The 22,404-nt window shown below is 43.9% G+C and overlaps 1 protein-coding gene across 4 annotated transcripts; it reads right to left on the bottom strand.

Annotated features, from left to right (window-relative positions):
- Positions 1–1,031: 1,031 nt before the first annotated feature.
- On the bottom strand, positions 1,032–18,820 carry gar1 (GAR1 homolog, ribonucleoprotein). Of its 4 annotated transcripts, none has more exons than XM_078406251.1 (8): positions 18,736–18,820; positions 14,964–15,037; positions 12,051–12,278; positions 10,810–10,964; positions 10,129–10,188; positions 7,534–7,657; positions 6,484–6,549; positions 1,032–1,389 (listed from the first exon to the last, which is right to left on the bottom strand). In XM_078406251.1, the coding sequence occupies exons 3-8, from the start codon at positions 12,262–12,264 to the stop codon at positions 1,373–1,375; spliced, it is 636 nt and encodes a 211-aa protein (XP_078262377.1). In that variant the 5' UTR covers positions 12,265–12,278; positions 14,964–15,037; positions 18,736–18,820; the 3' UTR covers positions 1,032–1,372. The 4 variants fall into 4 exon arrangements, with proteins under 4 accessions (XP_078262377.1, XP_078262366.1, XP_078262386.1 ...); XM_078406240.1 differs by having other exon boundaries at positions 18,626–18,756; XM_078406260.1 differs by lacking the exon at positions 14,964–15,037 and having other exon boundaries at positions 18,626–18,741.
- Positions 18,821–22,404: the final 3,584 nt, after the last annotated feature.

Raw genomic sequence — 22,404 nt, 5'->3', positions numbered from 1 at the left:
CTTAAATTGTTTCTGCCAAAGATGCTCTGCTAGCTTAGATGCTAAAGATAATGATAAAGCATCTAGCTGCCAAAGCACTTACCAAATTGTCCCTCAAACATAATGCCCAAACCGTAATGAGAATTTCACACAAAGACGTAGAAAAATAATGGAGACTTGGAACTCATCCAGGAGAGCCAAGAATTATAAGAGCCTAGGCGATCATGGGTAAAACATTGGGAAACACAAGAAGCAGTATCAAGAGATAAAGTCGCTACTGGTTCTTATTGTTTTTAAACAAAGAATTTCATCGACTGCCTGAATTTTAAAATGTGCTTAACCATTTCAATGCTAGGTTTTCAAAAGGTCTATTGATCAAATTTCTGCACAGATTCAGACGCTATTAAAAACTATCTGGGCACAGCTCCAGTCAATTATAAAAATAAATTTCCTCTTAGGTCATTTGATCCAATTCTAGGATTGAGGGAAATGTTAAACTTGGGACTGATTGCCATGCAACATTTCAATAACGTTTCCATTTGGGTAGGTGAACAATTATTTCGAAGAGATTCCAGAGTATCGGTGATCCTCCCACCTCCCCTAGAATGAAACATTTTAAAATTCACGGCTGGCAGGATTACAGTAAAGGAGACCACTCAGGCCATTGAGTCAGTGCTATCATCACATTCTCCTGTCTTTCATATATCCTATTCTCCTCAGATTCCCATCAACTAACTCCAAAATTCTGTCCGTAACCAACATACCAAAGGGCAAGTTACTTTGGCCAAATAACCTACCAACCTGCATATCTTTGGGATGGGAGGAAACCAGGGCTTCCGGGGAAACTCCACATGGTTACAGGACTGCACTGGATGTCAGGATTGAACCAAGATGCTGGAGCTGAGGCAGCCTCTCCACTTAATGGACCCTTTACTTCATGCAAATATTACGCAATGATTACTTCCATGCTAAAACTACTTGCACGTGATCCCAGTCAATTGGCTCCAAGGTAAAACTTCACACAAAAGTCTTTGTAACAAACATTTATTTTAAACCCAATTTCACTGAACAATCATCTCACAATGCTCTGTTTTGTAAATTAAGTATTGTTATATCAGTAGAACACAGTAAATTTAATTCAATACAAATGACTACTTTTGTCCTTGTATATAAATAAGTTCAGAAAATATTGAATTAAAATAAAAATTACATATAAACTGGACCCTCAAATATATCCAAATTAATTGATACAGGCGTGATTGCAATACAAAAATCTATATTAGATTTTAAATATACTTCAATTTGGTATAGCCGATAACAGCAAAGGCATGAACTTGTAGAAGATATAAAGAATACATTTGGCGGCTGCTGGCCAAGTCTTAAATATTCATGTTCATCTTCCTCCTCCACCTTAAATAGGGAGAATAAAAGGATGCATGTTACAAGTTCAGTAGGCCAACAACTGGTAAACAATGGAGAACTACAGATATATCTTTGGACAGTTTAGGCTTGGCTGAAAGCCTGATGAAATTTAGCTAAAACTAGACCGTGGACCTGTTGAGCCCAAACCTCTCCTGTATTGGTGCAGCACCCTCTCCCCCCCCCCCCTCCCCTTCTCCTCCCCCCTCCCCTTCTCCTCCCCCCCTCCCCCCTCCCCTTCTCCTCCCCCCCTCCCCCCTCCCCTTCTCCTCCCCCCCTCCCCTTCTCCTCCCCCCTCCCCTTCTCCTCCTCCCTCCCCTCCCCCACTTCCCCATCCCCACTCCCTCCCCACCACTCCACCCCCTCCCTCCCTCCACCCGCCCCCCCCCCCTCCCTAGGAGATAGATTTAAACTTTAAAATGTGAATAACTTAAAAAATATAACACCGATTTCAATGAAATTTCTTCCATTAGCACCAAAGGGACGACGGTGAGTAAGGTGGGTCTAAAATTGTTGCGCTATCATGTACCATTTTGGCTGTAGTTCAGGAACAAACAAACAAACGAGTTTTAGTATATAGATAGATGGTTTTCTGGTCCAGGCGACCCAATGGAGCTGGGCACAAGCATAAATATTAAGCGGTCTGTATACTAATGGAGCTCAGATTGCTTTGAAATGACAAACTGGGCAAGTTTTTAAAAAATCAACGCAACAGATGGGATTCTCAGAAAGCTCAATGAGGCAACTAATACCTTGGAATTCAAGAACAAATGGAATCGGATGCAGGGGGGCGTGGGTGAAAATGCTGTGGGGTCACAGTAACATGCTGGGTGCATGTTTGTTCCCATTGTACATAAACAAGTTGGACTAGAGCACGGGGCACAATGCTAAAGTGGGAATCCATATACAACTACACATACTCAGAAATCAAAATCACTCTTTAGAAACTAAGTCACTTTCAGACAAAATATGACACCAAAGTACAAAGAAGATATTCAGACAGATGCATGATCAAATTATAGGTTTTAAGGTGCATATTAAAAAAAAGCAAAGATGCAGAGGGAAAATATTCCAAAGCTTAAGAGCTTGTAAATTGAAACACGGCTGCCATCAATGAAAGAATTAACATCGGAAACGTTGAGAGGCCAGAATTGGAAATCGGTGCCAAGGTCAGAGGACTGCAGTGCTCAAGAAGCCACAAGAATACACAAAGAGAAAGACAAATAAACACCAATTTGCACATGGGTGAGAATTTTTAAATCAATGTATGGCCAAGTTACCAAGACCTATGAGTCCTGTGTGACAGATGGTTGAGACAGAGAGACCTTTGGACAAAGAATCAAGAGTTAGCAGCCAATGGATTGTGGCTGGTTAGTTTGGTAATATTAAAGAAACAAAACTAGAATATACAGATCCACCACTGATTTTCTCACAACTGTTGGTCCGGCACCTCCTTTAATCTGGACAAAATTAAGAGTGCACTTGAACAACCCCTCCACCCAGAAAATGTGGTGCCTAGGCCAGGCGGCTGATCTCGACCTCAATGGGACTTCCGCGACGATCTGCTGGTCGAATCGGCCCCCTATGGCCGGGGCTCTGGAACTTTGGCCCGGCCGGGGCCGGCAGATCAGTTCCTGTAGGCGGATTCACTGCCAACCTTGCAGACTGGTACCTTTGGCGGCCTGGGGGACTGTTCCAATACTGTTCGACTACTCTTCGAGGCCGTGGCCTCTGTTTGTCCAGCAAAACAGATAATCCGGAAAGGCACTGGAACCAAGGGTGCTGGAAAACCGATAATGGACCTGTACTGGAAGTACTCAGCAGGTCCAACACCAGCACTGGGGAGAGATGCAATGTTTTGAGTCAAGAATTCTTCTTTAGTACGGGAATGGAGCAAAGGCAAGCATGTTTTAAGTTGCAGAGATAGGTCGGGGTGAAAAACACAGACCCAATATCTGTAGATATAAGGAATTGCAGATTCTGGTTTACAAAAGAGACACAAAGTGCTGGAATAACTGAGTAGGTCAGGTAGCATCTCTGGGCCACAAGGATAGGTAACGTTTCGGGTCAGGCCCTTCTTCAGACAATATCTGTGATAGGGACACACTAAAGCTGTCATGGTAATAATTATTTTAAAAAATTGAAAGGTTAAACAAACTGAAAGAGACAGCCTCATCAGTGAAAAAGAGCATCGCAAGTTATTCATTCTAACTAGCCTCTTAGGGTCTGATATGTACAGATAACAATGAGATGATGTTCCTCGAACTTATGTTGGGCATCACTGGAGCACTATAGAACAGAAATGGGACAGAGAATTAAAATCAGATCCCCGGAAGCTCGATGCTAGCAGTGCAGGCTGAAAGAAAGGGTTCTGCAGTCATCCTGGCTGGGCTTGGAGAGAAGATGATAAAGCGAAGCACTGTATGCAACACCCCAAATTGGAAGCAGCACACATGAATTACTGCTTCACCTGGAAGGATGATTTGGATTCCTGGAATGTCGGAAAGGACAAGGTGAAAAGGCATATTTTGTATCACCCACTATCTCCTGGGAAAATATCATGAGATGAGAACTAATTGAAGGAGATGAAAGAATGGACCAAGAAGGCAGAAAAGAAAGTCCTTTTGGATGCTGAAATGGAAGGAGGAAGAAAGAAGGCTTGATAGTGAAATGGTATTGGAAATAATAGAAATTAAGGAGGCTGATCTGTTGAATGGAGAGGCTGGTAGATTGGAAACCATGGAGAATGGAACCCTGCCCTTGTTCTGACTAGGAGTGGGTTGGACGGGAGGTGCGAAAAATAAGAAACGTGGTTGAAAGAAGGAAGATAAATTGAAGGCAATACGAGCAGACTGAAAACCTGGTAAAGTAGATGCAAGGAGGGAGGTGTAGTCAAGGTCTGCTGCCCAGAGATTCCAGGTAACCTGCGCCCTAGACCACAGAGTCTTAAAAGTGCTGACTTGTGGCCCATCACCAAGGTCCAGAGCCTCTCCCAGCACAGGGGGCCAGTCACGCTGACTGAATGGCTTTGATGGCCAGCAGTGCCCCATCCCCAGGCTCACCAGCTGCCAATTGAATCGAATGTCCTTAAAATTGCAAACGTTCAAAATTGCTCGAGTCCTGTTTAAGTTAAAATACTTTGCACTCAAAAGATATTGAACAAAATTGAATTCTCCTGGTAAAAGCGTTTTCCCATTAATTTTAGAGAACCCATTTTCCTCACAGCGAGTTAAGTAGATGGAGATTTGCCAGGCAATTTCCCAGTTTCAGAGTTTGGAAATTTGTCCTCCACCTTTGGAATCCATCCTGCATATTTCGGCCGAGCTCAGGCACCCCCGCGGTCAGCTGATGAAAGGCTGGCCAATAGCCCAAAACAGTCAACCACTGGGTATATCTGAAAGTAAATCCATGCAAACCCCCAGAATATTGGCCACAAAAAATGCAATAGACCCAGTTCAGTTTCAGATAGTTGTCTGGAAGGGTGAAATGATCAGCGAGGGAGCAAAGCTCATCTTCAATAACAAAGATAACAAATAAGCTTCCCAAACAGGTAACACTGGTTACTGCAGTTGGAGAGACAGAAAGCAAACTCAAAGCTTAAAACTCACGGTGACAAGAGAATAAAAAAACAGAAATATTTACATAATAGAATAGTGAAGACCATGAGTAAACAAACCCATCTGGACCTACAAAGACCCGTAGAATTTGGAATTTTAAAAATGGGAATGAGCACAGCAGGAAATGAGGGGTGATCTTATAGAGGTGTATAAAATCATGCGAGGAGTAGATCGGGTAGATGCACAGAATCCCTTGCCCAGAGTAGGGGAATCGAGGACCAGAGGACATAGGTTCAAGGTGACGGGGAAAAGATTTAATAGGAATCTGAGGGGTAACTTTTTCACACAAAGGGTGGTGGGTGTATGGAACAAGCTGCCAGAGGTAGTTGAGGCAAGGACTATCCCAACGTTTGAGAAACAGTTAGACAGGTACAGGGATAGGACAGGTTTGGAAGGATATGGACCAAGAGCAGGCAGGCTTTTAGATTTTAGATTTAGAGATACAGTGCAGAAACAGGCCCTTCGTCCCACCGGGTCCGTGCCGCCCAGCGACCCCCGCACATTAACACTATCCTACACCCACTAGGGACAATTTTTACATTTGCCCAGCCAATTCACGTACAAACCTGGAGTGTGGGAGGAAACCGAAGATCTCGGAGGAAACCCACGCAGGTCTCGGGGAGAACGTACAGACTCCGTATAGACAGCACCCGTAGTCAGGATCGAACCCGGGTCTCCGGCTCTGCATTCGCTGTAAGGCAGCAACTCTACCACTGTGCCACCGTGTCGCCCGATATGGACCAAGAGCAGGCAGGTGGGACTAGTATAGCTGGGGCATGTTAACCGGTGTGGGCAAGTTGAGCCGAAGAGCCTGTTTCCACACTGTATCACTCTATGACTAAATGTGAACTAAGAAATAAAGTATTAACTCCCCTGGTTGGATCACTATGTAGTGATCCAAATGTCTCATGATTAAGGATAAATATGCCACAGAGAACATTCAAACATGGACCAAGCTAAACTATGAAAGGGAAAACCAAGGAACATGATATAAAAGGGTATTTCCATAGAAAGGTCACGGGATATGTGGAATGTTTCCAAATTCAATCCCTATTTTCTTCAGTTTGTAAGTCAATGATAAGAAATCACCAATTTAAATTGATCACCAGCAGTGAATTAAAAAAATCTTCTTGTGTAGATGTCCATTGTAATACTGAATCCAAAGGAAGTGATTTAATTTCAGATCATTGCTTCTTTAAAGGGAAAATTGAGTAAATATGTGAACCAAAGGAAGAAGTAGTGAAGACACGAGAGTAGGCGGCAACAGTTTCAGAATGCTGAGAAGTAATACTTCATTGCAGTGGTTGCCAAATGACCTCTTCACAAGTTGCAAACGCATGGATTTTCTAAGAAAGGTTTACACTCACTCACTCATTTATTTAAAGCCTGCATTTTAAATTTAACATCCAAAGAGCAAGGAAAACGACTGGAGACTCATGAAATATAACACAAGCTTTTTGTTATTTACCTCTAAAGCTGCGACCTCTCCCCCCTCTGCCTCCTCCGAAACCTCCTCTGCCACCTCTGAAACCACCTGGATAAAAATCAAAAATATAATCATTAGTTTATTGCACTAGAAAACCTTTACCCACAGCCACTCATTCGTAAAATGGAAAAGACTACTGCATCAATACAATATAAGCTTTTAAAATTACTCCCAATCAGGTTATTTTAATAGTTATACATTTTTGTTTTCAACCCTCTCCATCACCTCCATTTAACACCACCACCACTCTTCCCAGCCCTTCCAATTTTCTTCAGGTTCAATAACCATACAAACCACCAAGATATTGGCACTGTTCCAGTTCTAGCCTCTTACTTTTCCATTATTGTTGATCAATTAGAGGATCTGACTTCTGCTTCCTAGGCAATGTCATGAAATTCCGTTCCCAACTCTCTTCACCTCCCTGTCTCTTCGTTCTCTTTTATGACATTCTTTAAAACCTACCTCCATGGCAAACCAACCCTCTCTTCTGTGACTGATCAGATTTTTTGTTGTTTAGTTTTGGAGATACAGCATGGAAACAGGCCCTTTGGCCCACTGCTGCCCATCGATCACCTGTTCACACTGGTCCTGTTATCCCACTTGTCTCATCCAGTCCCTACACATTCGGAACAATTTACAGAGGCCAATTTTCCTATAAACCCGCACGTCTTTGGAATGTGAGGGGGGGGGGGGGGGAGGGAACTGACCGAGGAAATACACATGGTGAAGGTGCAAACTCCACACAGACCGCACTCGAGGTCAACATCAAACATGGGTCTATGGTGCTGAGGCAACAGCTCTACTAGCTGGGCCACCCAACACAATGGTAAATAATGATGTGCTGCAAGGACAATTTATATGAAGGCAATACCATCATTGACCTTCAGCACCTGTAGTCTTTACCATCAGGAAAGTAGCTCTACCAGCTGTGACCCTGTACCTTTGATAACACTGCAGTGGAGTGTATACATAAAAATAGGAACTTGAATAGATATTCTGTTGGTCTTGTTCAATTAATGTAACATTTCCTACCCATTCTCCCACCACGTCCACCTCGACCTCTGGTTCCACGGCCTCCCCTCATCCCACTTTTTACACCCGGTGGTAGAGGCAAAAACCGCTGAAGCGGGAGTAGTTTTGCTGGATCAACGTAAAACTGAGGGGAAAAGGGAAAATTACAGAAGTAAATCCAAGTACACTTGAGGCAGTTAGTTTCATGCAAGAAGTTACATTCACTGTGCACCAAGAGAAAAGCAGATCAATGATTTTTTTAATTACACTATTGTGAATGACTGCAGCAATATTTATAAATTGAGTTTGTAGGTCAACAAATCATTTTTTGAAAGAATGGTTTTATTTTGAAGACATCTCCATCAAATGGTCTACTGTTTGACCCAGGATCATAAGGCCATAAAGAATACGAGTAGAATTAGGCCATTCGGCCCATCAAGTCCACTTCACCATTCAATCATAGAAAAAAGGTGCAAGAGGCCATTTGGCCCTTCAAGCCAGCACCGCTGGCTAATCATGGCTGATCTATCTCTCCCTCCTAACCCCCTTCTCCCCATAACCTCTAACACCTGTACCAATCAAAAATCTATTTATCTCTGCCTTAAAAATATTCACTGCCTTGACCTCAACAGCCTTCTGTGGCAAAGAATTCTACAGATTCACCACCCTCTGACTAAAGAAATTTCTCCTCATCTCTTTCCTACAAGAATGTCCTTTAATTCTGAGGTTATGACCTCTAGTTCTATACTCTACCACTAATGGAAACAACCTCTCCACATCCACTCTATTCAAGCCTTTCACTATTCTGTATGTTTCAATTAGGTCCCCCCTCATTCTTCTAAACTCCACTGAGCACAGGCCCCGTGCCGACAAACACTCATCATATGTTAACCTACTCATTCCCGGGATATTGCATTCATCTCAGGGAGGTTCATTTATCATTGATGTGCATCCGCCACATCACGTCGCGTGGTTTGTTTGGATCCTGTCCTTTGAAGCTGGCAAAATTCAGGGAAACTTGTCATTTAAGTCTTCAATGAGTTCCTCATTTTGGACAATGTTTTTGAAATAGCCTTTATCCCATTTGTTGTCACTGGTAAATTTGACAAGACAATGGCAATGTGACCGGAAAGATTTTCTTGAAAGGACACAAAGAGTGACTCTGATAGCTGGAGACACAAAGTGCTGGAGTAGATGTAGAGAACATGGAACGGTGATGTTCCAACGGAAGACTGAAGATAAGGGCCGCGACAGGCTCAGATTACGAACAGGACAGGCTCAGACTACGAACAAATTGCACAAACTCGCTATGCTGCAGGTCGATTCAATTTTGTGCAACAATAAAGAGTTAATGATCTTGTTGTTCAAGGGCTTTAAAGGAACATGATAAAAGTATTACAAAAAAAATTAAAGCTGATTTAATTCAATCCAAAACCACAATCTTAAATCTAAACAACGCAACCTACAAAAAAAGTTGGGTCTGGTGTACAATTAAATTATATAAGGAGATATGGCTGCGGAGAAAGAGTGAGGAACTTCAAATTTATATCCCATTTAAAGCTCCAACCCCAAAAAGGAAAATGAACCAATTATGAATTACAAGGACTGGTAAATCTGGACAAAAGCAAAATATATAAAATGTTGTAAAAACGAGGAGAAACCCTTTGGATTGGAAAAACCCAACTCAGCAACGAAGAACTAAAAACACTGGTACGGTCAGGGAGAGTAGAATACATGTAATCCTAGATGACGGCAATTGCTTGTCGAACTGCAAAAGGGAAAAGCTTTGCAGAAGCTAATGTGGATTATTTAAAGGCCGAGGGAAATTATACTGGGGAACAGCAAAGAAACTAAACAAAGATATTGTCCATGCCTTCGCAAATCTTACCTGGAAATAGTAAATAACAGATCTCCTGAAAAAGAGGTGGTCAAAGAAAGAAAAAGTACTTGAAAAAAATAAATGGGACTAATAATTGATAAATTAAAATCCAAAGATTTTAGAACTGTATACTCATATCGGAAGGTAACAAATATACCACCTGGAAGAGGAAGGAAAGACTGGTCTGACAGTTAGTAGATGGGAAAATTAGACAATATAGGACAGATATATTAACAAAGCACTTAGAATAGAATTATAAGAGGGAAATCACATCCAATATTTTAAAAGAATTTTAGAGGTTGAAACTAGCAGAATAGATTAGGAATCAAGGAATGTGGTACATTTGAACTTTGAGAGCCTTTGGAAGAGATAACACAAAAACAAAAATTAAACAATTTAGAAAACATGGGATTGCAGAGGCAGAGTGTCACACAGGGTTGAAATAGGGCCTTTAGCCCAAGACCAAATAGACCAGAAGCAACTTTTTTTAGTTCTTAGTGAGAAGTATGAGTGCATCAGTCAGTAAATCCACGAATATTGATAAGAGTACCCAAGTATCATGCGCTTGCAAGAAAAGTTTTATTCGTAATGGAAATATGGTAGTAATCTAAATGGAAGAAAACTTTTGGCAAGAACTGAAGAAATGGATTTTACAAAAATAAAAAATGGAAAGGGGATTTTTTTCTGTAAATAATTTGTCATAAATATTTTCAATTAATCTTTAGAATAAAACCTACCTTCTGTGGTTGCCTGAAGGAACTAGCGTTCATGTTGTCTGATAACTTAACTGAAAAGTACTAATAATTTCAATTAAGGAAAAATCAGGTAGCATTTTTTTCAACAATTTTAAGAAAATTATAATCATACCATGGAGATATAATTTTAGTTTTTTGTTTTTTATTTAGAGATGTAGTGTAGCAAAAAGCCCTTAGGTCCACCGAGCCCACGCTGAATCATCCGTTTGCACTATTTCTATATTATGCTACTTTATCTTCAATTCCCAACACATTAGGGGCAATTTTACAGAGGTCAATTAACATACAAGCATGGTTTTTGGGATGTGGGAGGCACCCAGGGTAAATCCATGTGGTCACAGGGAGAATGTGCTCAGACAGGTGTACCCAAGGTCAGGATCAAACCCTGGTCTCTGGCACTGTGAGGCAGCAGCTCTACCAGCTGCACCACTGTGCCACAGCAATTTAAAAATCAATGAAGACATAAATGTGAACAAAAAATTAGCGATTATACCCAATCCTAGTTAGTGGGTTACCAAGTACTTTGTTGTTTTCATACAACTAACACACCTGAAAGCAACACAAGATGTCAAAGAAACACTAGCTGACACGATGCCTTCATATGTAGCTCAAGAATCATCTACTGGTTTAGGTACTTCCCAACACTAACTCACAAAAGGATACAAAATTTCGAAGCTGTCCAAATATTTCATCAACTTTTCCAATTTGTTCTTTGTTTTCCAGGTAAACGGGCGCATTAAAATAAGGGACTTTATTTTCTTCCGAGGTGCACTTGCAAACAATGTCATCTTCGCATGAATGCATGAAATCTCCCAATTCTAACATAAATATAGCAAAGAGTTAAAGAACCATTACATTTAAATGTTCATAAGAATACATAAAAAATTATAAATAAATAGCTATATTATAAAAAAATTAAGTTGCACATCAAAAATAATATATCATTAAATATATGTGGAAACTTCCACCTTTTCGATAAATTTTCGATTTGAATCCAAATTCATGGGATGAAGGTGTGCTGGATCACTGCACCATCAAGTACTCCTAACTCTATCTGAATATTTAAAAGCTCATTGAAAAGTATATTTAAACAATGTAAATCCAAATTAGATTTAACACTTCAGAAATACATTAGGCATTCATGCGATTAAAAGGCTTGGAGTCAAATTAAATACAATACGATACGATAGAACTTTATTTATCCCAGGAGGGAAATTAATTTGCCAAGTTATAAAAAACACAAAACACGAAGCACTGCATTAACATGAGAGAATGAATACAAAATATTTTCATTTCACCAGTGTTTGGACCATCAACAAGATTTTTGCAGCATTTATTATTTTACATGTGTTACTTCATGTCTTTGCTATTATTACAGAAAGCCATGAATAAAAGAAACCAGAATCCTCATGGAATCACAATAAGAACATTTACTCTTAAACCGGTTTATCAGAGAGGAAGCGTAAAATCCAAGCATTCTATTTCTCCCTGCAGTGCAGCATTTATATCACATTTGCAGAAAAGATCAAACAATAGTGAAGATCTTCAGCCAATCCGCCTTCTTCCCTGGAAATATTTTCATTAAAATATGGACTAATTAAACAGCTGCTCAGGCATTTGAAATATTTATCTGGATTACAATAACCTCTTGATTTAGGACAATGCAACTTTTGCCAAGAATGTTGATCATAAGGTCAAATGTGATAGGAGCAGAATTAAGTCATTCGGCCCATCAAGTCAACTCCGCCATTCAATCATGACTGATCTCTCTCTCCCTCTAAACCCCATTCTGCTGCCTCCTCCCCATAATCTCTGACACCCCTCCGAATCAATGTTCTTGTCATTGAGCCATTGTTATTCTTGTCATTGTCATTAATCAATGTCCACGTAATGTCCATACGTACCTACTACCCTTTCAGGAGGCCCCTGATCATATCCTCTATTGAAGCCTCCTCGGCCTCCGCCGCGGAATCCTCCACGCCCTCTTCCTCCGCCAAAGCCGCCTCCTCTTCCCCCACCGTAGTTGCCACCGCCTCTTCCCCCACCGTAACCGCCTCCACTTCCGCCTCCATAACCACCTCTTCCGCCTCCGCCGCCCCTACCTCCACGAAAAGACATTTCAATTCAAAATTCTGAAAAAGATTACATTTAGTCAGTAAAGGTGCATTAGTTCTCATCCCTGAAACGCAGTAATAAAGCATGCAGTCTGGATTTGTTACTCACCATCACTGAAATATAGTAAGAAAGATTGCGCGTTGTCAATAGATTTAGTTTGTTGATCATTAGATTTAGTTTCACAAAATGCTGGAGTAACTCAGCAGGTCAGGCAGCATCTCAGGAGAGAAGGAATGGGTGACGTTTCGGGTCGAGACCCTTCATCAGTCTGAAGAAGGGTCTCGACCCGAAACGTCACCCATTTCTTCTCTCCTGAGATGCTGCCTGACCTGCTGAGTTACTCCAGCATTTTGTGAATAAATACCTTCAATTTGTACCGGCATCTGCACTTATTTTCTTACATTAGATTTAGTTTGTTGATCAAGAAGAAAGCAAATACATGAGAAATTCATCCTTTCCAAATAGTTATTGAGTTGGACAGCATGGAAACTGACCCTTTGGCCCAACTTATCCATATCAACCACAACGTCTGTCCGAACAAGTACAAAGAACAGTACAGCAGAAGGACAGGCCCTTTACCCCAATGTTTGTGCCGAACATGACACCAAGATAAATTAATCTTATCTACCTGCATATGATGCATATCCCTCAATTCAAGGCATAACCAGGTGCCTCTCGAAAAGCCTCTTAATGTCACTATCGTATCTGCCTCCACCCCCATCCCTGGCAGCGCATCCAAACACCCACCACCCTCTGTATAAAAAAAGAAAATTCCCCTGCATATCTGCTTTAAACTTTGCCCCTTCACCTAAAAGCAACACCCTCTAGCCTTTCAGATTTCCATCTTGGGAAAATAGGTTCTGACAGTCCACGCTATCTATGCCTCTCATAATTTTATACACATCCATCAGGTCTCCCCTCAACCTGTGAGGCTCCATGGGAAATAATCCAAATCTGGCCAACCTTTCCTAATAATTACTATCCCCCCCCCCCCCCCCAATCCATGCAGCATTGTAGCAAACCACTTCTCAAAAGCCTGCACATATTTTCTGCAATTGGGCAACCAGAACTGCAGCCAATACTCCAAATGCAGCTTTACCAATGTCCTATAGAGCTGCATCCTGAATTCCTTATTCTTATACTCAATGCCCCAATGAATGAAGGCAACCATACCACATGCCTTCTTTACTATTCTATCTACTTGCGTTACCATCTTCAGGGAGTTATGGACTCGGACCCAAAGATCCTTCTATACATCAATGCTGCAGCTAGTGCCATTTGCAAGCATATGGCACATATCCCTCTAAGCCCTCTCAATCCATGTACGGCCAAATATCTTTAAACATTGTGATTGTACCTGCATCTACAGCTTCCTCTGGCAGCTCGTTCCATTCTCTGTGTGAAAAATGTGGTCCTCCAGCCCTTTTTATATCTTTCCCCTCTTATCTGGCATCTATGCCAAGTTTTAGATGTCCCTGCCCTGGGAAAAAGACCAACCATTCACCCTCATAATTTTATATACCTCCACAAGGTCACCCTCTCAGCCTACTACTCTCCAGGACAAAGGTCCCAAGCCCTTCGAGCATCTCCATATAACTCAAGGCCTTCAGTTCCAGAAAATCTTCAGGAATGTCCCGGTAATATTATCATGAAATATATAGTAGAATCATTATCCATCGGGGAATTCTCTCTTTTTGAACAACCAGTGAAATGCAATTTATATATTAACAATGCAAAGGTGCTGGGGGTTTGTAATCATCTAAAAGAGTCAAGAATAACACTGGCATGGAGTATCAAATGGCAACTTATTTAGGATTACAGCCAGATTTCTTGAAGCATGGTTGAAACTAGTTCTGATAAATGGATGCAACTTTACAGCCAACTCATTTCACTTTAATCTAAAGACATCAAATGTGACCAGTCTATGAATCTACAGCAAAGACTGAAAAGTTGACCTCAACCACTTTCCCACTGCCTCATAGCAGTGGGGACCGTCTTGAATCAAACTTCTAGTCAAGCACCAAAAACATAAGAGTGCAAGGAAATAGTAGACCTGTTCTCTGAAGCCTGCTCCACCATCAACAGCAGTCACTCGAAGTGAGTATGACTGTCCTCTCCATATGGTCGGACGCTTGTGAATAACTTTGTTTAACGTGGGGAGACTGGTGCACAGACAGCTACCATACGGTCCGTGACAGATCTGGATCAGAATCCAGTGGCATGGAATCCAAGGCGACCGGGGCCCGTTTTCTGCTGCAGCCTTCATTCACCTTCCCAGCCGTTGCGACGCTCCACAAAAGTCAGCCATTATCCTCCGCCCATTCTACCGTTACGGTCTTGGTTGGATTGCTCTTTGTCAGAGACCTCCCCTTCGACCTTACCGCCATGGGTGACCCTGCCAGGAGCATAGCTCCAGATGGCATCGCTCTCAGGATCTCAGAACCACACAAGCTTCTCCACCACGACAAGGTGACAATCCACGGAGAAGATCCGTGGATTGCTGATCCACTGCTCCACCAAGCTGTAGAATACTGGCTAACTGCCTCAAGGCTTTTCTTTTCACTTTTCTCCTGTCACTCATAGCTCTCAACTGTTTAATACATTTAGAAAATTATAAAGGTCTACAATGCATGCGGAAAGGATGTTTTCAGTATGGGAGAGTCTAAAACCATAGTGCACAGCCTCAGAATAAAAGGATGTACCTTCAGAACAGAGATGAGGAGAAATTACTTTAGCCAGACGGTGGCGAATCTGTGGAATTCATTGCCACAGACAGCTGTGAAGACAAAGACATTGGGCATTTTCAAAATGGAGATTGATAGGTTCTTGATTAGTTCAGTTTAGTTTATTATCGTCACATGTACCTAGGTACACTGAAAAGTTTTTTGCTGCATGCTATCTAGTCAGCTGAAAGACTATACATGATTACAATCAAGCCGTCCTGTGTAGATACAGAATAAAGGGTATAACATTCAATGCAAATTAAAGTCCAGTAAAGACTGATTAAAGATAGTTCGAAGGTCTCCAATGAGATAAATGGGAGGTCAGGACCACTTTCTAGTTGGTGTGGGCAGATGTGCAGCTGGAATTGGAAGCACGTTAAGAATATAGGCAGGTTTTGCAGCCGAAGCCAGGGACTGGAAGATGACCCTTGGGCACAGCTCAAGTCAGGGTCCAAAGTGCTTGAATGTTTCACCATTTTGACAAGATGAAACTCCCCAGGGGTCAATTAATAAATGATATTACTGTGTGTGACATGAAATAAAATGGAAATAAAAGTGCCAGGGCAACAAGGTGCAACATCTAAAAGACTGGAAAATGTGGACTCTATAAACTGTATGCTTTCCACTTACATTCAATCTCCCAAAGTACATCTCACACTTGTTCGAATTAAACTCCATCTGCCACTTCCCCACACATTTCTGTAACTTTGATCCCTGGTATACTTCGACAGCTTTCCTCACTGTCCGCAACTGCAAAACCTTTGGTGCCGTCTGCGAACTTACTAACCAACCCACCTATATTTACATCCGAAACGTAAAGTGCAGGAGGAACTCAGCAGGTCAGGCAGCATCTGTGGAGGGGATGGAAAGGCAATGTTATGGATCAGGACCCTTCTTCAGGCTGATGAGTCCAATCAGTCTGAAGAAGGACTTCATCACAGTCACCTATCCATGTTCTGCAGAGATGTTGCCTGACCGGCCACATTAGTCCACCACTTTTGTGTATTTTTCAGTCTGAAGGGGTCTGACCCAAATCTTCTTTATCAGTGGGACCAATTCAGTCTACACTGAGAAACGATAGATTGATTTTGTGGCCACCATGAGCACCCAATTCATCTAACTTACGCATCACCTCCCCACCACATGGCGATTACTTGAGGCCAGGGCGAACAACCCATGTCCTGAAGATATGTACAAAAAGCCGGAGTAACTCAGTAGGTCAGTCAGTATCTCTGGAGAAAAGAAATCATTGATGTTTTGGGTTGAGACCCTTCTTCAGACTCAAAAAGTCACCCATTCCTACTCTCCAGAGATACTGCCTGTCCCGCTGAGTTACTCCAGCATTTTGTGTCTATTCTTGGTTTAAACCAGCATCTGCAGTTCCTTGGTATCACAAATTGCTGGAGTAACTCAGCAGGTCAGACAGCATCCAGGAGAGAGGGAATAGGTGACGTTTCGGGTCGAGACCCGTCTTCAGATTGAAGAAGGGTCTCGACCCGAAACGTCACCCATTCCCTCTCTCCTGGATGCTGCCTGGCCTGCTGAGTTACCAGCATTTCGTGATACCTTCGGTTTGTACCAGCATCTGCAGTTATTTTCCTACACAATCTGCAGTTCCTTCCTACACACCAAATATCCCCCCTATCCCAGCAGAAGTTCATTTGCACCTCCTTCAACCTCATCTACTGTATCCACTGTTCCAGGTGTGGACTCTTATATATCGGCGAGACCAAGCGCAGGCTCGGCGATCGTTTCGCTGATCATCTCTGCACAGCCCGCCTACCTGATCTCCCGGTTGCTAAACCTTTTAACTCCCCATACCATTCCCATACTGACCTTTCTGTCCTGGGCCTCCTCCATTGTCAGAGTGAGGCCCAGTGCAAATTAGAGGAACAGCACCTCATATTTCATTTGGGCAGCTGACACCCCAGCATTTTGTGTCTATCCACTCTATCTATGCGTTTCACTTTTCTGTAAGATTCAATGAGGTTCCCTCCTCAACTCCAGCGTGTACAGGCCCAGTGCTGTCAAGCGCTCATCCACTCATCCCTGGGATCATTCTTGTAAACCTCCTCTGGACTCTCCCCAGATCCAGCACATCCTTCCTCACATACACCACCTAAATTTGCTCACAGTCCTCCAAATGCGGCCTGACCAGCGCCTTATCTCAGCATTACATCTCTGTTGTTTGTATTCCAGTCCACTCGATATAAATGCTAACATTGAATTTGCCTGCCATTTCACTCGGAGAGTTGTGAATCTGTGGAATTCTCTGCCACGCAGGCAGTGGAGGCCAATTCACTGGATGTATTCAAGAGAGATATATAGACAATAGACAATAGGTGCAGGAGTAGGCCATTCAGCCCTTCGAGCCAGCACCGCCATTCAATGCGATCATGGCTGATCACTCTCAACCAGTATCCCGTTCCTGCCTTCTCCCCATACCCCCTCACTCCGCTATCCTTAAGAGCTCTATCCAGCTCTCTCTTGAAAGCATCCAACGAACTGGCCTCCACTGCCTTCTGAGGCAGAGAATTCCACACCTTCACCACTCTCTGACTGAAAAAGTTCTTCCTCATCTCCGTTCTAAATGGCCTACCCCTTATTCTTAAACTGTGGCCCCTGGTTCTGGACTCCCCCAACATTGGGAACATGTTTCCTGCCTCTAATGTGTCCAATCCCCTAATTATCTTATATGTTTCAACAAGATCCCCCCTCATCCTTCTAAATGCTAGAGTAACTCAGCAGGTCAGGCAGCATCTCGGGAGAGAAGGAATGGGTGACTTTTCGGGTCGAGACCCTTCTTCAGACTGATGTCAGGGGGGCGGGACAAAGGAAGGATATAGGTGGAGGCAGGAAGATAGAGGGAGATCTGGGAAGGAGGAGGGGATGGGAGGGACAGAGGAACTATCTAAAGTTGGAGAAGTCGATGTTCATACCACTGGGCTGCAAACTGCCCAGGCAAAATATGAGGTGCTGTTCAAGAGAGAGTTGGATATAGCTATTGGGGCTAACGGAATCAAGGGACATGGGGAGAAATCAGGATTTCAGGTTACTGACCTAACGGAATCAAGGGACATGGGGAGAAATCAGGATTTCAGGTTACTGATTTTGGATGATCACCTACCCCTGCACCTATTGTCTATGTCACTACTGCCACTTCCTGGTCCTGGGCCAGGAACGTTGCCCGGAGTACCAGCAGTCCCCGCAGTACCGGGACTGCAGAACTGCAGCCATGCCACACACAATCCCTAACCCGGGGAATAGACACAACATGCTACACACACACAATCCTATCCCGGGGGATTGGACACAACATGCTGCAGCCACACACACACACAATCCTATCCCGGGGAATATATACAACATGCTGCAGCCACACACACACAATCCTATCCCGGGCAATAGGCACATGTTGCAGCCACACACACACAATCCTATCCCGGGGGATTGGACACAACATGCTGCAGTAACTCAGCGGGACGGGCAGCGTCTCTGCAGAGAATGGGGCGGGTGACGTGTGGGGTCGAGCCTGGCCGTGGAACGTTGCCCGGAGCACGCGGTCCGCCGCCGCCGCCGCGCGGTCGCTGCAACCAGAATTAAAAAGCAAAAGGGAGGGGGGGGGGGGGATCTCTACTCACTCTTCAGCTGGACAGATATTATCGATAAATCGGTTTAGTTTGCAAGATTAAGATGCCATTTCAAGTCTCCCAAATACAAATATCCCCCGGCCTTTTTTCCCCCCACTCACCGTTGATGATTTTTGTTTTACGACCTGCCGTATCACGGACTTTCTTCCACGTGGTGCAGCTACAGCGATGCTGGCCGGTGCAGATGCAGATGGTCCGCGCCCTCTAGTGGGCAGTGCCGGCAATACTCGGCGGCCCCCTTCACAATCCCAGCTCACTCCCTCCACTTCTCTATCTGTTTGTTCAGCTGTAGAAACATATACAATAGGTGCAGGAGTAGGCCATTCGGCCCTTCGAGCCTGCACCGCCATTCAATATGATCATGGCTGATCATCCAGCTCAGTATCCCGTACCTGCCTTCTCTCCATACCCCCTGATCCCTTTAGCCACAAGGGCCACATCTAACTCCCTCTTAAATATAGCCAATGAACTGGCCTCAACTACCTTCTGTGGCAGAGAATTCCACAGATTCACCACTCTCTGTGTGAAAAAAAACGTTCTCATCTCGGTACTAAAAGACTTCCCCCTTATCCTTAAACTGTGACCCCTTGTTCTGGACTTCCCCAACATCGGGAACAATCTTCCCGCATCTAGCCTGTCCAACCCCTTAAGAATTTTGTAAGTTTCTATAAGATCTCCCCTCAATCTTCTAAATTCCAGCTAGTACAAGCCGAGTCTATCCAGTCTTTCTTCATATGAAAGTCCTGCCATCCCAGGAATCAATCTGGTGAACCTTCTCTGTACTCCCTCTATGGCAAGAATGTCTTTCCTGTGAGTGAGGTCGCAGGCTGGTGTTATGGCGAATGCTTTAACGCTGCTCGTGCTCCGGGCAAATTCTGCGTTCGCAGCGCTGCAAGCCCGGGGACAGACACAAAATGCTGGAGTAACTCAGCGGGACAGGCGACATCTCTGGAGAGAAGGAATGCATGACCAGACTTGGGAGGCAAGGGAAAGGGAGACAGAGATAAGGAAGTGTACGGTGTGAAAACGTGTTTGGCGACATGTTTTCAATTTGTAACCTACACGCATGCGTGAACTTTATTAAGTCGTTCAATCTCTCGAAGCATACATTACATGCATTTGATATATCATAACATCCCCCCTTTTTCCAAAAGAGAAAACCTGTCAGATGTACAATGTATGCTTGCTTAGCATATATCTGTCCAGTGAGAAAAAAACCCCACTTTTTTTTAAGTAAAAGTACCTTTCCTTTTCCATGACTGTTTCATTTAGTCATTTAAACAAACACAGCTGTAGCATTCATGACTGTCTTTCTCACAAAAATAACATTTGCCAGACTTTTTTTCCTTGGTGTTGGCTTGCATGAAAACAAAATACAACTCTGTGTACCACTTGTACGATATTTATAAAAACATCCATCATCAAATACAACAATTGATAATGACAAAATCAATATGTCACAAAGTTTCTGAGATACTTTGGTGGTCTCACTGTGCAAACTGAATGAGTTTTCGTTGTTTTGTTCATGTCAATGTCATTATTTTTGTCAGCTTGCTTTGCAGCTGTTTTCTCTTCAGTAGGCGCTGGCTGTTGTTTAAGCGCCTGTGTCGCGTTAGTTGTGGTCGGTGTTGTAGACGCGCTCGGGTCATTGATGGTCTGGCCGTGCTTTGCGTGTTGGCGTGCGACTAGCTCGTCTGGTGGATTTTCGCGGGTCTTGCGGACATGTACGCAATTGCGACGGTAGCTGCCAGAAGGGGTCTGAACCACGTATGAACGCTCATCAAGCTGGCGGGAAACGATGGCTTTCTCCCAACTCTTCTTTCCCTGTAAGAGGGGTTGCATTCGCACTGTGTCCCCTACGTGAAGTGAGGAAAGGTCTTTAGCTGACTTGTTGTAATTGTCAGCTTACTGCTGAACGCGCTGCTTCATGCATTCATGATCGTGTACTACTCTGGGTTCGAGTAGACTTCCTGTCATAGGCAGCAGTGTACGCGTGCAACGGTTCATGACCTTGTGCTCAGCCCTTGCGTAGGTGTATTACGATGATCCAACATCGCTAGGTAGGGGTCGGATCGCAATTTGGTGCTCTTCGTCATGATTCGCTTCGCTGTTTTGACGGCTGATTCTGCTGTCCAGTTCACTTTGCTGTTACCGAGACTGCTGCACATGTGCTCAAAATCTCATTCTCTCGCGAACTGGTGAAATGCAATCGATGTGAACTGCGGTCCGTTATCGCTCACGACTTGTGTCGGGCTGCCGTATCTCATAAAATGAGCTTTCAACTTGCGGATTACGGCTGGACTGCTCATGTCTCTCAGCCGATCTACTTCGAAGAAGTTGCTATGGTACGGTGACAAGATAATCTTTCCCGTCCCATGAGAAGAGATCTGTGCTGACTTTTTCCCATGGCCTAGTCGGCTCATGACTCATAAGCGACTCTTTTTGCTGGCTGGCTTCATAGGTGTGGCACACATCACATGTGGCGATATACTGCTTGATGTCGCTATTCATGCCGGGCCAGAATAGGCATTCGCAGCTCGTCGTAGGCAGCCTTCGATGCCCAGATGTGACGAGTGTATCTTTTCTTTCAGGTCTCTGCGTAAACTTAGCAGCATGATCACACACTCGCCCTTGAAAATCAAACCATCTTGTACTGCGAGCTCATCCCTATAGCTGTAATAAGGCGTGAACTACTCTGGTAGCGAATCGCGTTCACTAGGCCAACCAGTGATGATGACACGTTTCTGCAGCTGTAGTGTGTCTTTCGCTTTTTCTTTGCGAATTTGCTCGAGACGCTCATCGCGAATTGGCAAGTGCGATACCATGTTGACCTCCTCGAATGCTTGCCCTCTGCTCGGGATACCACTAACTGCACGCAACAATGTATCTACAAGATACATGAGCTTCCCCAGACAGCAGCTGATGTCGAAATCATAGCTCTGTAGGCAGAGAATTCCTTGGAGATGCTTCGGCGCTTTCACTAGCGACTTCTTCGCTATCATTTCAAGCAGCTTGTGATCGCTGATCACGCTGGTGAAACAACCAAATGTGTATTGATGAAAACACTCCATTGCGAATACCACAGCGAGCATCTCCTTCTCGATCGAAGCATATCGCGATTCAGTGTCGGTTATTGCTCTGCCTGCATACGCGATGGGACATCCCTTTTGGAGCAAGGCTGCCCCCAGCCCTTTGTTGCTCGCGTCACACTGAATCGTCAGCTCCTCCTTGGGATTGTAGTGCGCTAAGGTCAGTGCTTCACACACCATCTGAATGATCTTGGACATCGCATTGCCCTGCTCAGCAGATCACTCCCATGCCATGTCTGGCCTCGCCAGCTGTCTGAAGGGCTCTAAGGGTGTCAGACAGGCTGGGTAGAAAGCGGCTCAGGTTGTTGATGAATCCAACTAGCCTCTGCATACCTTTGTACATCTGAGGGTGCTGGCATGTTGACGAGAACTGCAACCTTTTCGGGGTCAGGTTGCAGTCCTGTGCTAGTGATCATGGCCAATGGGGTCTGTGGCCGTATACGGCTCACGGGAGGCGGACAGGTAGCGTGCTGTGGAGTGCGACCGGTTGCTAGCTGCGTAGGCTGCTGGTTGCCCGTCCCCTTGTCCCTAGCACCCATCCCAGCGTGCTGCTGAACGGTCGTCTGCACTTTCCCTGGCGTAGTCATGTCGTTTTGGGGCTGGAATTACTCTTTCTTTGCCTTGAATCGGCGTCTGACAATCTTGAACCTATTATTACTCTGGGAGCCTCAGATCCATGCT

The sequence above is a fragment of the Rhinoraja longicauda genome, chromosome 1 (genome assembly GCF_053455715.1).
Source record: "Rhinoraja longicauda isolate Sanriku21f chromosome 1, sRhiLon1.1, whole genome shotgun sequence".
In the NCBI taxonomy this organism is placed as follows: Eukaryota; Metazoa; Chordata; class Chondrichthyes; order Rajiformes; family Arhynchobatidae; genus Rhinoraja; species Rhinoraja longicauda.
This window is presented reverse-complemented; position numbering and strand designations above follow the sequence as displayed.